The 16,993-nt window shown below is 34.8% G+C and overlaps 1 protein-coding gene across 1 annotated transcript; it reads left to right on the top strand.

The window, feature by feature from the left end:
* On the top strand, nucleotides 6,061-13,867 carry LOC109334216 (cytochrome P450 71D9-like). Its single transcript, XM_019569852.1, has 2 exons — nucleotides 6,061-6,998; nucleotides 13,119-13,867. Exons 1-2 carry the CDS (start codon nucleotides 6,111-6,113, stop codon nucleotides 13,728-13,730), a joined length of 1,500 nt encoding a protein of 499 aa, XP_019425397.1. The 5' UTR covers nucleotides 6,061-6,110; the 3' UTR covers nucleotides 13,731-13,867.

The raw sequence follows: 16,993 nt of genomic DNA, 5'->3' as shown, positions 1-16,993 counted from the left end.
AAAGGGTATTGTCGAGCGATATGTTGTTGAAGAAGCTCTTGATTTTTGTACCGGATACCTTATCGATGGTGATTTCATGGGCATTCCAAAGCCTCGATATGCAAAAAAAAAACATTTGGTGAAGGTATTAATGAGAATGAAATATTGACTATAACAAGAACCGAATTGGGGCAAGCGCACTTATATGTTTTACATAATGCCGACGAGGTTGAGCCATATGTTGAAACACACAAGGAGATGCTAAGGAAGTGTTACCCAGGTAAGAATGAAAATTGGATTTCCAAATAGCATAATCGGTGTTTCATAAAGTGGCTAAGAAATCACATTGATGAGGATTTGAATATAAATGTACATTCGGTTTCCGAAAGATTAAAATGGTTAGCCAATGGTCCAAGCCTTCACGTCATATCCTACACTGTTTACCTAATTAATGAGTTCACATTTTATACGAAAAAACAAGATGATCAAAGTAAAATGCAAAATAGTGGTGTGACTCTTGTTGCTCGAACTTTACACATGTCAAGTGCAAAAGATAGAAACCCAATATGTACGAACATGTCATACTTTGGAGTGATTGAACGCATATTGGAATTGGATTACACAATGTTTAGGATGCCAATTTTTTATTGTATGTGGGTTGATAACAACAATGGCTTCTGAGTTGATGAGTTAGGGTTCATGCAAGTGGATCTTAATAGGCCAGGATATAAAGATGAGCCATTTATTCTAGCATCACAAGCTCAACAAGTATTCTATGTTAGTGACCCAGTTGATACGAAATGGTACATTGTTCTTTTAACTAACAAAGTAATCATCAATAATATTGATGACCAAGAATATGAAGATATTGATGAAGATGATCCTTTTTTTGGGGCATATCAGTCGCGTGAGAGCGGACCAACTACGGATGACGATTTATATACAAGAGATGATCACGGTGAAGGGCTTTGAGTAAATCAATATGCTCCTCCAAACAAGGATGACCCTAAAAGTCAAAAACAATCAAAGAAAATGAAAAAAATAGATGCAAGTAGTCTTTGTATAATTTTGATTGTTTGTAATTTGTATAATATTGTTTCTTTGTAATTTGTGTGATTTTTTATTTGTAATTGTGTACTCTGTCAAAACATAATTGGCATGATATTCATTATTTGTATTTTGTATTGTATTGATGTTTAATAAAACAAACTGCTAGCTTGTATTAATGTGTCTGTGTTATTCAAAATGTATAAATGTCTGTGTTGTTAATAAAGTCTGTTCTGCTAATAAATGTATATGTATGTATTAATTTATACAAATTAACAACGAATTCTAGGGGAAGCCCTAGAAAGCATTGTGGTACATTATTAATACAACAAGCTATGCATGTGATGCACTGTTGTATTAAGGTGTTGTTTGAGAAAATTTATGAATAATACAACAACGTTTTTCTGTTGTTGTGCTATTAAATATATGAACTTCAACAGCGCAACAACAAGCACTGTTAATAAGACCTATAAAATGCGTTGTTTATTTAAGACTATATGAAAGTGCTTTGTGGACGAGACGTTGTTGTATTGATGCACTATATGACAATGCTTTTTATGTGTTGCAATGTGGTATTTAATAAATATAACATCGTTTGTGAAGCGCTGTTAATGATGACCATATAATACTGCGGTCAAACAGAAAGTGCATAAAAGCGTTATTATACATCTAAAATAAGCATTGTTGAACGACAACTCTGACGTAGTGTTTCTTGATAGAAGAAAATACACCCCTCTACATATAAAATTGTAGAAACACTCAAAAGTCTTGCAAGTATTTTAAACTAAGACTAGGACTTGATGGTTTTCGTAGGATACTATATTATGAATGAAGGTTCCTATTTATATTGAAGGTTCTCTATTTATAAAGAAATTCTCATACCCTATATTAAATATTATTTCACTAACCAACCATATTTATGAATGCTTTCTCAGTTCCAACATTAAAATTCCTTGATTTTTACTTTCAAGCACTATTATTAGTATGATACGGGTTATTACTATTGGCAATATGGACCAAGCTCATGAGTTTGACACCTTAATATCGGCTCTATGCCACCTAGGGTTGTAGTATGTTTTAAAGGTTGGGCTGTTCGGGGCCGTACTAATTGAGCAGACAGGACTTGAAAAATGTGTCTATTTGTCCGAAAATGTCTATTCAACATGCTTTTTTCGTCCGCAGACATTTGAAACGGGGAAAACGAGCAGCCACAAGCATAATTCAACTCTTTCAGAAGTCATGAAGTGTATGAATTTATCATGGATGAGGCACCTTTTTCCATCTTTACCATAAACGTATTCCACCAGCCCTCTATTTTCTTTAGAACCGTGGACGTCTGTTGCAATTCATGATGTAGTAATGCAAAGTAACAAATAGTTTAACATGGCTCCCTGATCAAAAAAAATCATTTCATATGCACTAACGCACTATATTATAGAGATGAGTTTACAAAAACTCACGCTTTGAAAGAAATAAGGTCAAGTCAATGCGATGTCATCAATTTTCACAAAGGGTCTTACATCTTTAATCAACTTTATCAACCTAATGTTACAAAAATACATACACTTCAAAATTCACTTCCAGATGCCCCCAAGTGAATTTGACAACTTTGTATTGGTGGTTAGTTAACAAATGCTTCCAAAAGCTTCATGAAACTATTTATTTTCAAACCCATTAATTTCTTGATTGTGGGCAAACTCAAGCTACTTATATTTAGTTTAACCGTGTTCTTCTAGAGTTAATGTAATAGCACATTATCAAAGATGAATTATCTTCTAATGTGAGTCACATAAAATAAAAATTGTAATTTGTATGTAATATATATATATATATATATATATATTTTTTTTTTTAATTTCATATAGGGCAGCCCGCTAGTCCGTCTTGCCCATGATTAGGGTGGGCAGGACATAATATTTCATGCCTTATTTAAAATGGACATGCCCATGTCTGCCCTAATTTAGGCGCGCATTACGTGGACATGGGCAGGGCGGGCAAGGCGACATTAACTACCAATACTATTAGTCATCAAACTGGTCAGAATACTGATATGTGAGTATAATGGTTATATCAATGATTAACTAACTAACCGTATATCAATGAAGTCAAATATGCATATATATGATACTACATTAATGTCGAAAATTAATAAGGAAGACAATAACTATTTTTATTTATACTCTTTGTTAAAAATAAAGGTAATAGTTTGTTTTTGATCCTCCATAACAACATTTTGGTAAAAAAAATAAGTTACTTTTATTAAAAAATTAAATAAAAATCGGCCAACATGACTGGTATGGTTTAATTGAAAATCTACTGACATGACTACTTTTGACTAATTTTGAGTGGTATAATTGCATGACTGATATAATTATTGTACCATACTTGTATGAGGATCGACTCACTAATTTTCTAGTTGAACTCTGACCGATAGTGTAAGGTTTTCACAATACTGCTTTCAAAGCCAAATTCGCTTTACATGTTTTGAGATATCTTTTATAATTGTACGAACAAGATATTGGTCTACTAGTGCAAAACCTTCTAGATCTTTAGAATGATCAAAAGTTAATGTTTCGATTCTTGGGAATGACACTTGTTGGAAGAGGTAGTCACACACCAAAAAAGATTAATTCCTTATCTAGGAGATACTCTTGATAATATAAAAATATATATTTTATAAGGTATCTATTAATTCAATTTTAAATATGTTACCTTATGCCTTTTATATTGGTTGTTGTAGTTCAAAAATTAAAAATGTATTTAAAGAAGGTTGTTGTAGTAGCTCTAAAATTCTAAATGTATTCAAATGTAATACAAGTCTTGAAATATTATCGAAGAAGCCTGTTAGTTCTGAAATTGCAAATCTAATCAAAGAGAATTAGAGCGTCTATAATGGAGAATAATATTTTTATTCTTATTTAGATCCCGTACATTATTTTATAATTTATTATAACTTTCCATAAAATAAGAATAACATATACTTTTCCCCATAATGACAAATATTATTTTTATTGTTATTTGGATCACATAACCTACCCTACACTTTTATATTTTATAACAAATATAGCAAAATATTAAGAATAATTACTTATTTATTTATTAATAAATTAAAATTTGTTTTAATTTATTATAAATATTAGAAATTATGAAAAAAAATATAATTTTGTTTTTTACATATATGCACATTGGTGGAATTTTCATTCAAGGAAAACAAGTTGGGGTTCTTCGACTTTTTTAATTTTGGTTTCTGCAAAATTTTAATTTTTTGTAATCATTCTCGATTTTTTTATGTTTATGGATATTTTGATATTTGTGGATATGCTTGTGCTTGTATTTATTATTGGATTGTGTAGTTTCATTGCTCTTGTTTTTCAACAAAAAGTGTTCTTATTTAGTCATTTTTGTTAAGAACACCACAATGGAGAACAAAATAACAATGTTCTTATTCTGTTAAGAACAACCATTGTCGGTGCTCTTAGAGTATCTCCAATGACGAACAACATTTTCATTCTTATTTGGGTCTCACACATTATTTTATAATTTATTACAACTCCCCACAAATTAAGAACACCATATATTTTCTCACAATGACAAACATCATTCTTATTCTTATTTGGGCCCCACATACATCTACCTTTTTTCATAACATCTATATATCTCCTCACTTTCCTTTGGCTAAGAATAATAAAAGTAAGGAAAATAAGAATGACACAGTGAAGGACATAATAAGAATGTTCTTATTATGTTAAAAACAACCTTGAGAACAACATCTTGGTTGCTCTTAGAGCATCTCCAATGGAGAACAACACTTTCATTTTTATTTAGCTCTACACATTATTTTATAATTTATTACAACTCTCCATAAAATAAGAACAAAATATACTTTTTTCTTACAATGATAAACACTATTTTTATTCTTATTTGGGTTCCACATCATCTATTTTCTTCCACAACATCTGTCTCTCTCCTAACTTTTCATTGGCTAAGAACAACCAATAATTATTCTTATTTAAGAACAAAAATTAAAAAATAAGAACAACATGGTAAAAAAAAAAAGAGTAAAATATTGTTCTTCTTTAAGAACAACATAGTTGAATTATGTCACCACTTATCTTATAGGTGGTCCACGTTCCAATTATAGTAGTTCTTAAATCAACAATAATGTAACTGCTATATATATAGTTATTTCTAAGAAACCTATGTTTCATATTAAATATGCGAAATTTGTGTCGTTTTTCCTGCACTTAAAATTTTACAAAGGATTTAATATGTATATACTGACAGTATAAATGTTTTTTACATTATCAGTCAATCATCCATCATTGATTTATTAATCACCATTGACTCTCAAACAAAAGTAATATAAATCAATAGTGGATGATGTGCTGACAGTATAAAAAACTTTAGACGGTCAGTGCACAGATTTTAAACTTTTTTATTAATTTATTAAGACGACTTAGTTACATTTACTTCGTTTAGCAATTTTCTAAGATTAATTGGTTGACCAAATCCAACCCTCTTTCTTATATTAAATAATAATGGTCAGGAATAGATGAAGATAATGATATATCTTTAAAAAAAAATTAATGGTCCAAATTTTTTTAAAAAATAATTTATAAAATTCAACTTTACTTACTCTGATTCTAGAGAAAATCTCAATCACACTTGCCTTATCTTAATGAATGAACAACGACCACCTTATTGGAATACGTGTTCAGTTTTTGTCTAAACACTACACGACACAATAGACTATTTTAAATTAGTCTTGTTTTTATTGATATCTCTTGTTTTTATTGATATCTAAGTGAATGATATAATAATTATATATAAATATTTAGATTGATAATACATTAAAATATTTATATAGTTAGTATCAATTTTTTTATCCCAATAATCAAATATTCAGGTGTACTTTAAAAAAAAAACTGATGTTAGTTAACACTGCTGAATAATATGTGTTAAATATTTTACCTTCCTACATAGACTTTTATGTCATCCTTAAATTAGGAGTGTGTGTATATATATAGTACCAACCAAGGTATAATCACCAAACTAGCAACTTTGATTTTTGTTCTGCTTCCACCATGGATCTTCAAAGCCTCTACTATACAATCTTTTTCTCTCTTTTCATTTTTATGTACATGACACATAAACTAGTTACAAAGACAAACGTCTCAACTCCAAAATTACCACCTGGGCCATGGAAACTACCTATCATAGGGAACATACATAATCTAGTTGGCTCACTTCCCCATCATAGGTTAAGAGATTTATCAGCAAAATATGGTCCTTTGATGCATCTAAAGCTTGGAGAGGTGTCTACCATCGTGGTTTCATCCCCAGATTATGCTAAGGAAGTGTTGAAAACCCATGATCTTATCTTTGCATCAAGGCCTCCAATACTAGCAACAAACATACTAGGTTATGATTCTCAGGGCTTGGCTTTGGCACCTTATGGTGATTATTGGAGACAACTAAGGAAGATTTGTGCAATGGAACTTTTAAGCTCAAAACGTGTCCAATCTTTTCAACCCATTAGAGGAGAAGAACTCGCTAAACTCATCAAACTTATTGATTCAAAAGAAGGATCACTCATAAATCTAAGCAAAGAAGTGACTTCAACATTATCTACAATCGTTTCAAGGACAGCATTTAGCAGGAAATGCAAGAACCATCAAGAATTCATTTCAGTGATTAAAGAAGCCACAGAAGTTGCTGGAGGATTTGACTTGGGAGATTTGTACCCTTCTGCTAAATGGCTTCAACATATCTCTGGGATGAAGCCAAAGCTTGAGAAGCTCCACCATCAAGCTGATCAGATAATGCAAAATATTATCAATGAGCACAGAGAAGCTAAGTCAAGAACCATAGAAGGCCAACATGAAGAAGCAGAAGAAGATCTCATAGATGTGCTCTTGAAATTCAAGGATGCTAATAACTTAACTGATGATCAGATTAAGGCTGTGATCCTGGTAAGCATATATTTGCATATTCAAGTACTTATTATTATGTGTTGATAACATGAAATGTGTTATCTATATTCTGTAGAAAAGGCGGGGGAATATCGATTGTAGAAAAGATGGTAAAATCATGGTTTAGATGTATTAAATATTGGCTTAAAAGAAAAAGAGAATGATGTGGCAAAAGAAGTGGCTATGATGAAACATTCTTGTGGCCAAGTAAAATGAGTGGCTATAGTGTAACCTCTTTTGTAGCCAATGAGAAGAAGAGGTTGTGGTGAAGCATCTTTGTTTTTGGCCATAGGATCCTCAAGGCTTTGGCTATAAATAGGAATGCTCCAAGCCATTGTAAGACACACCAATATTCTAGCCTTAGTGCATATTCTCTCTTCTTCTCTTGTTCTAATATTGTGAGGAATATTTTAGTGTTTAAGATATAAGTGAGTGAGAGTGATATTGGGTGTACTTGGGTTTTGGGAAGTGAGTGAAACACTTGAGTGAACTTGTAATTCTCTTTTATCATAGTGATAATATCATTGTTGCTCTTCAACCGTGGACGTAGGCAAATTGCTGAACCACGTTAATTTCTCGGTGTCATTTTCTCTATTATATTTTCTCCATATGTCTTCCGCATCAACAAACTGGTATCAGAGCTCGTAGAGCTCTTGCATGCTAAGCCGTACGATCTAAAAGAAAATTCTTAGTATGCTCTGTGTTTGCAGCATTGTCTGATCTTACACACCAGAAAAGAATTGTTCTTGTTACTAGAAAGGTATAATAGTGTGAAAGTGCATGTCTAGGAAAGTTCTGTCTTAGGAAAGACCTGGTATTTAAGCGTGTCTGTTAAGACCCACCTCTCTTTCCTGGGAGCTTTCCTGGTGTATGTTCACGGACTACGATACTGTTCTGGTATACGGTTATCATGGCGAGTGCTAAATTTGATTTGGAGAAATTTAATGGAGAAAATGATTTCAACCTATGGCGATTGAAGATGAAGGCTCTACTAGTTCATCAAGGCTTGGGAAAAGCCTTGGAAGGTAGAAACAAGTTACCACAGAGTCTGACCGAGGACGAGAAGGATGAAAACCTGGAAAAAGCACATAGTGCAATTTTGTTGTGCTTGGGAGATGAAGTTCTACGAGAAGTGTCAGATGAAACTACAGCTGCTTCATTATGGTTGAAGCTGGAAAGCCTGTATATGACGAAGTCACTCACCAACAGGCTGTATTTGAAGAAAAGAATATATACCCTTCAAATGCAGGAAGGAAAACCCATAAAAGATCATCTGGATGAATTTAACAAAATTATTCTTGATCTAAAGAATATTGATGTTAAAATTGAAGATGAAGACCAAGCAATTCTTCTACTATGTTCCCTTCCAAGTTCTTATGAGCACTTCATCGACACCATGATGTATGGTCGAGAAGATCTGACCTTAGACGAAGTAAAGGCGGCGTTGCACTCAAAAGAACTGAAGAAAAGAGTATCAGATTCGAGATCTGAAGGCTCAGGTGATAGTCTTTTTGCCAGAGGAAGAACAGAGAGGCGAAATCAATTTGGTGAAAGAGGGAAATCTAGGTCCAAGTCTAAAGCGAAACCTAGAAAGTATAAATGTTTTCATTGTCATAAGGAAGGTCATATAAGAAAGAATTGTCCAGAGCGCAAAGGCAAGGAAAAGATTTGTGAATATGGAGATGCAGCTGTAGCAAATGACTATGATAGTGCAGATGCACTAATAGTCTCAGAGCACGATTCAAAAGATGAATGGGTACTTGATTCTGGATGCTCATATCACATGTGTCCCATTAAGGATTGGTTTTCAACTTACCAACCCTTAGATGGGGGCAAGGTCCTTTTGGGAAATAATGCTCCCTGCAAGGTCATTGGCATCGGCTCAATTAGAATCAAGATGTTCGATGGAATCGTAAGGACGTTGACAGATGTAAGGCATGTTCCAGAATTGAAGAAAAATCTGATTTCCTTGGGAACACTAGATTCAAAAGGTTATAGCTACAAAGGTGAAGGTGGAGCTATAAGAATATCTAAAGGCGCTATGGTTGTAATGAAAGGAAAGAAAGAGAATAGTCTCTACATGCTACAAGGAAACACAATCACGGGTGTTGCTGCTGTCTCATCAACAAGTGATTATGATGTCACCAAATTGTGGCATCTAAGAATGGGTCATGTTAGTGAAAGAGGTCTAGCCGAGTTGGCCAAGCAAGGATTGCTATGTGGTCAACAAGTCGGGAAGGTAGACTTCTGTGAACATTGCATTTTTGGGAAGCAATGTCGAATAAAATTCAACAATGCAGTTCATCGAACAAAAGGCACGTTGGATTATGTACATTCTGACTTGTGGGGTCCTTCCCAAGTACCTTCTCATGGTGGTAGGAGATATATGCTAACTTTCATTGATGATTATTCAAGGAAGGTTTGGATCTTCATTTTGAAACACAAAAGTGAAGCATTTGTGAAGTTCAAGCAGTGGAAAACCTTGATCGAAAAGCAAACTGGGAGGAAGATCAAGCGACTGAGAACTGACAATGGCCTAGAGTTTTGTAGCAGAGAATTCGGAAACTTTTGCAAGGATCATGGTATTGTCAGACATTATACTGTGAGGCACACTCCTCAACAAAATGGACTTGCAGAACGGATGAACAGAACCTTACTTGAAAGGACAAGGTGTATGTTGTCAAATGCTGGATTGCCAAAACAATTCTGGGCGGAAGCTGTCAATACAGCTTGTTACTTGATCAACAGATGTCCATCAACGGCTATTGACTTTAAAACTCCAGAAGAGATGTGGTCGGGTGTTCCTGCAAATTATGATAATTTGAGGATATTTGGTTGCCCTGCATATGCTCATAACAAAGAAGGAAAACTTGATGCAAGAGCATTGAAATGCATTTTTCTTGGATATCCTGATGGTGTAAAAGGATATAAGTTGTGGTGGCCAGAGAAAAGAAAATGTACTATCAGTAGGGATGTTACTTTTAATGAAGCTGAAATGCTAAAGCCTCATAAAGAGTCTTCAAGTGAAAACAAAGACCCTAGTATCTCGGAGAAGGTGGAGTTTGAGGTGGAGCCAACGAAGGAAAATACATTTAATCAAGAAGAAGAAGTTCATGATGCATCTACTAGTAGTGATGTATCCCAATTGCAACATTATCAGTTGGCTAGGGATAGGCAAAGGAGACATATAAAACCTCCTGAGAAATATGGTTATGCTGATCTGGTGTCTTATGCTCTAAATGTTGCTGATGATATCAGCAATTGTGAGCCACAATCATATGAAGAAGCTATCAACAATAAAGAAGCTTCCAAATGGATTTCTGCCATGAGAGAGGAAATTGAGTCTCTTCATAAGAATCATACTTGGGTTCTTGAGAAACGACCAAAGTCTCAAAAGGTTGTTGGATGCAAATGGGTCTTCAAGAAGAAGGAAGGAATTCCTGGAGTTGAAGATGCAAGATTCAAAGCGCGATTAGTGGCCAAAGGTTTTACACAAAGAGAAGGAATTGATTTCAATGAAGTTTTCTCCCCTGTGGTAAAACATAGCTCTATTCGCATCCTACTTGCCATTGTAGCTCAATTTGATATGGAACTTGAGCAACTAGATGTCAAAACAGCATTCTTGCATGGTGAGTTGGAGGAACAAATCTATATGAAACAACCTGAAGGATTTGAAGTTCAAGGGAAGGAAGATCATGTTTGCTTACTGAAGAAATCCTTATATGGCTTAAAACAATCTTCTAGACAGTGGTATCGACGGTTTGACACCTTCATGCTCGAAAATGGCTATTGTAGAAGTGAGCATGATAGTTGTGTCTACTACAAGAAGCTGGCAAATAAGTCATTTATCTATCTCCTTCTTTATGTTGATGACATGTTGATCGCATGTAAGAACATGTCAGAAATAAAAAGCTTAAAAGCTCAATTGAGCTCAGAGTTTGAAATGAAGGACTTAGGAGCTGGAAGGAAAATTCTAGGAATGGAGATTCAGAGAGATAGAAAAGAAGGGACGCTCTTTCTATCACAAAAGAAGTATATTGAGAAAGTGTTGGAACGATTTGGCATGCAAAATGCTAAACCAGTCACTACTCCATGAGCGTCTCATTTCAAACTTTCGATGGCCTTGTGTCCACAAACTGAGAGCGAAAATGAGGAGATGTCAAGTGTACCTTATGCTAGTGCAGTTGGCAGTCTTATGTATGCCATGATATGCACTAGACCAGATATTGCACAAGCAGTAAGTGTGGTAAGTAGGTATATGGCAAGTCCTGGTAAAGTTCACTGGAAGGCTGTGAAGTGGATTATGCGCTACCTAAAGGGTACCATGGATATTGGCTTATTGTATGGAAAAGTCAAAGGTGTTGGAAGTAAGGTCATCGGATATGTTGACTCAGATTATGCCGGAGATTTGGATAAGCGAAGATCACTCACTGGATATGTTTTTACACTGTGTGGTTGTACTGTTAGTTGGAAAGCAACACTACAATCAATTGTTGCTTTATCTACAACTGAAGCGGAGTACATCGCAGTAACAGAAGCTGTAAAGGAAGCCATTTGGGAGAAAGGTCTAATTGAAGAGTTGGGTATACAACTAGAAGAAACAACCATCTACTGTGATAGTCAAAGTGCTATACATCTCACAAAAAATCCAATGTATCATGAAAGAACAAAACATATTGATGTTCGGATGCACTTTATCAGAGATATCATTGAGAAAGGAATTGTTAAAGTGGAGAAAATACCCAGTGCAAATAATCCTGCTGACATGATGACGAAACCAGTTCCAACAACGAAGTTCAGGCATTGTCTGGACTTGATTGATGTCCAGAATCTCTAGTGGGCATGAAGAAGAGCAACATGAAAATAGTTATGATAGTCTTTTAGCCAAGGTGGAGATTTATTAAATATTGGCTTAAAAGAAAAAGAGAATGATGTGGCAAAAGAAGTGGCTATGATGAAACATTCTTGTGGCCAAGTAAAATGAGTGGCTATAGTGTAACCTCTTTTGTAGCCAATGAGAAGAAGAGGTTGTGGTGAAGCATCTTTGTTTTTGGCCATAGGATCCTCAAGGCTTTGGCTATAAATAGGAATGCTCCAAGCCATTGTAAGACACACCAATATTCTAGCCTTAGTGCATATTCTCTCTTCTTCTCTTGTTCTAATATTGTGAGGAATATTTTAGTGTTTAAGATATAAGTGAGTGAGAGTGATATTGGGTGTACTTGGGTTTTGGGAAGTGAGTGAAACACTTGAGTGAACTTGTAATTCTCTTTTATCATAGTGATAATATCATTGTTGCTCTTCAACCGTGGACGTAGGCAAATTGCTGAACCACGTTAATTTCTCGGTGTCATTTTCTCTATTATATTTTCTCCATATGTCTTCCGCATCAACAAACTGGTATCAGAGCTCGTAGAGCTCTTGCATGCTAAGCCGTACGATCTAAAAGAAAATTCTTAGTATGCTCTGTGTTTGCAGCATTGTCTGATCTTACACACCAGAAAAGAATTGTTCTTGTTACTAGAAAGGTATAATAGTGTGAAAGTGCATGTCTAGGAAAGTTCTGTCTTAGGAAAGACCTGGTATTTAAGCGTGTCTGTTAAGACCCACCTCTCTTTCCTGGGAGCTTTCCTGGTGTATGTTCACGGACTACGATACTGTTCTGGTATACGGTTATCATGGCGAGTGCTAAATTTGATTTGGAGAAATTTAATGGAGAAAATGATTTCAACCTATGGCGATTGAAGATGAAGGCTCTACTAGTTCATCAAGGCTTGGGAAAAGCCTTGGAAGGTAGAAACAAGTTACCACAGAGTCTGACCGAGGACGAGAAGGATGAAAACCTGGAAAAAGCACATAGTGATGGTTTGGGTATGTGTAGAGGAGTTTGTTAGAAATATGGGCAAGGAAAGTAAATTAAGTGGGTGGAGGTTAGTCCAATTTTTAGAGGCAGAGGGAGACCAAAAAACATTGGGGAAATGATTATGAAAGATTTAGAAATAAATGTTTTGTCAATAAACATAACTTATAATAAAAAATTATGACATTGTTCAATCCATGTAGCCAACTACATCTAGTAGAACAAGTTTGGTTGTTGTTGATCTCACAATTTCTTTGCAGGATATCTTTGGTGGTGGAAGTGAGACATCATCTGCAACTTTAGTCTGGGTAATGGCTGAGATTATTAAAAGTCCAAGAGTAATGAAGAAGGCACAAGCCGAAGTGAGAGAGGTATTTGATAAAGACGGAAAAGTAAATGAAAGAGATTTGGAGAAACTAGAATATTTGAAATATGTTGTGAAAGAGACATTGAGACTACACCCTCCAGCCTCTCTTCTGCTTCCAAGAGAATGCAGACAAGCTTGTGAGATCAAAGGGTATCATATACCTTTGAAAAGCAAGGTCCTAGTCAATGCTTGGGCAATTGGAAGAGATCCAAAATATTGGACTGATCCTGAGACTTTTTATCCTGAGAGGTTCAGTGTTAGTTCTTTTGATTATAAAGGAACTAATTTTGAGTACATTCCATTTGGTGCTGGTAGAAGAATATGCCCAGGCATAATATTTGGTTTGATCAATGTTGAGCTTCCACTTGCGTTGTTGTTATATCATTTTGATTGGAAACTTCCAATTGGTATGAAAGATGGAGACCTGGACATGAGTGAGACATTTGGTTCAGTAGTTACTCGAAAAGATGATTTATACTTGATTCCCACCGCTTATCATCCTTAGCTACCGCACGAGATTTAAAATAATAAGAAACAAACATGTTATCAATTCTATTAGGGGCGTATTTAAGCTTTTTACTTAAGTTGATCTAAAAATAATCATGTATTTATATTGTTAACTGAAATTCCCACTTTTATATTCATGTTATGTTTTGTTATTAGTATCTTGAAGTAACGTGTGGACACATGCACTCCTTATTCTTAATAAATCTTGAAGTTGCCTAATAGAACTGGTAAATCTCAGAAAGAATTGCTCTAAGAGAATGCTAACTCAACTAATTTTATTCTGAATCAAGAATCATCTTATCAATATGAACAATATAGAATGAAAGAAACAAGCTGAGTTGAAGAAATGTAACTGAATTTCCTAACTACCTATTTCTTCCTTTTCCAAAAAACAACCCCTTATCCCCCTTGCAACTAATACTTAGAGTAGTGATCAGGTGATGACGAATGACAACTCAATACAACTAACCCATAACAACCACGCTTAACTATTTTTTTTGTTGACTTCGTATTATTTCATTCATATACATATCTAATAATCGGCCTACGACTCCACTAATCACCAATCCTATCATACTCTCATCCCTAAAAAACCAACTTGTCCTCAAGGAGAAAAGAAGAGAATCTATCTTGCAAAACAATTGCAGATTCCCAAGTATTGTTGCATGTGGGTAATTGAGTCTTTTTAACCAAAAATTCAACTTATCCTTGATTGTCTTCCTTCCAACTAACAATATCTACTGGTTCAACCGCTAACTAATGCTCCTCATTTAACGTAATAGGAAGTGGTAGAGGTTATTGGCGTGTCTTGAGAGTTTTCTTCAACAATGAAGCATAGAGTAATGGATCTATTCTAAAATGATCCAACAAGTCGAGCTTATAAGCTACATCACCTATTTTAGTAGTGATCTAGTAGGGACCATAAGACTGAGCCACTTATAGCACACTGTCTGTTAGCTAAGGATTTAAGCTTGTATGGTTTTAATTTCATGTGAACCCAATCACCCATTGAGAACTCTACCAAATGTTTGTGTTTATTCGCCTGGGACCTCATATGGTCCAGTGCACTAAGTAGATTATGGCTTAACTCTCCCAATATATCATCTTTGTGTTGTAGAAGTTATTAACCTCCTCAACCTTATATGGAACTAAACACCATTTTATCAACATAGGTGGGCCACAATCATACAGAGCCTTAAAGGGATTCATGCATAATGAAATCTGATAAGTAGTATTTTACCATAATTCTACCCAAAAAAGCCAGTTCAGTCACTATTTAGGTTTAGGTCCCACAAAACATATCAAATAGGATTCAAGACTCCTATTCACTACCTCCGTCTGACCATCAATTTGAAGATGGTAAGAAGTGATAAAATTAATTGAGTTCCAGCTAACCTGAACAACTCTTTCTAAATTTTGCTTAAGAAAATTTGGTCCCTATCTGAAAATTTGGCCCCTATATGAAATCCACTTAACCACCTCTTTGACAAAAACAACAACCTCTCTTGCTGAAAAAGGATGGCATATAATAATGAAATGATAATATTTAGACAACATCTCCACTGCAACAAAAATAATATCTTTACCCCAACACCCTAGAGAGTCCCCCAATAAAATCCATAGAAATATCTTTCCAAACATGGTTAAGAATTAGCAAAGGTTGTAGCAAGTCTCCTAGAGCTAAAGTAGAATATTTAGCCTTTTAACAAATGTCACATTCTTTTACAAACTTCTTAATATCCATCTTCATACCTTTCCAAACAAAAAATTGGCTACTCTTTTATAAGTTCTAAAAATCCCGAATGTCCTCTCATTGAAGTTGTATGACATTTAGCTAAAATGCTAGGGATTCTGTTGGAAGTTGTAGAAATTACCAACTCCCCTTTATAAAGTAGTAACCCATTTCTTAATTGAAAATCAATATGAAAGCTAGGAGAAACTATCAAATCATGTATCAACATTTGCCACTTAGGACTCTGCTGCACGTCTAGTATCTAATCCTCCACTTCCTTAATTGTCAAGACTGAAATGGCATAATACATGTCCCTTATAGAAAGGGCATCTGATGCTAAATATTTATTTCCACGTTTATACAAGATCTCAAAATCCAGACCAACGAGCTTAACTACCCATTCAAACCGTTCATTCCTAAACAACCTCTACTCTATTAAGAATTTGAGAATCCTCTGGTCCGCATTTATAAAAAATATCTTCCCAAAATATAATATCTCCATCTCTGAAATGTCTCCACCAAAGCCACAAGTTCCCTTTTATATACCGACTTTAATTGAGATCTAGATGACAAACATTGACTCCAAAATGCCAATGACCTCCATTCTTCCATCAGAACAGTACATAAACCTTTACTGGATGCATTAATCTCTATAACAAAAATGTTTACTAGATGCATCAGTCTCAACAATACAATCCATTTTCTTTTATTTCCTACATTTTCGCTCCTGTTAGATGTTTAAATTATCATCCCATACTCCTGGAACTTTCAGATGGATTACTTGATCCAGAACTACTAGCTATAATGCCCTCAACATAGTTGTCAGTTTTCTTATATGAAAAAGTTGTAGAGCCTATTGTAACTATCTTGTTGTAAGAATTGTTTATTTGAAATCCAGTAGAATTAGTATAATAAATACCCAATATTCTTCTTGTTCAAAACCATGTTTTTCTTTTCAAACGTCAAAGTTTTCTGAATAACCTTAGCAAGACTTTGTAGTTCAAAGAGTCTTACCTCAACTTGGATTTCCTCCTTTAAGGCATTCAAGAAGATTCCTTTAGCAAACTCCTGATCCATCTCCTTTGATGCTCCAACATACTTTTCGAATTCTTCTACTTATTCCTCTACTTTTCCAAATTGCTTTAGGGATAGTGGCAATTCGAACGGGTTCTGTGTCAACAAAGTTGAAACACTCTAATTACAGCTAATTTGAACCCTTACCATTGTGGTTAAGGATTACACCTTTCCCACTATTGAAACTAGCTTAAAGCTTTCCCTTCCAAAGCCAACAAGGTGGCTTATGTTCTTTCCTCCTTAGAAACCCCTCTAAAGGTAAAATACATTTCCAATTCGCGTGTACAACCAAATGCATCATCTCATGGGCAGATCAAAGTTCCAAGCTTCGCCACTACTTCTTTCCTTGATTGCATTCAGAATCGTGATTCCCTCCTATATCACTCGCATCATCTTCATCGATTCGCAATAAAATCCCTAGCTTAGTCGCAATCACCAATAGTTATTCCTCCTTT

The sequence above is a fragment of the Lupinus angustifolius genome, chromosome LG19, assembly GCF_001865875.1.
Source record: "Lupinus angustifolius cultivar Tanjil chromosome LG19, LupAngTanjil_v1.0, whole genome shotgun sequence".
NCBI classification, from domain to species: domain Eukaryota; kingdom Viridiplantae; phylum Streptophyta; class Magnoliopsida; order Fabales; family Fabaceae; genus Lupinus; species Lupinus angustifolius.
Note: the sequence above shows the minus strand (reverse complement) of the source record. Positions and strands in the feature narration are given on the sequence as shown.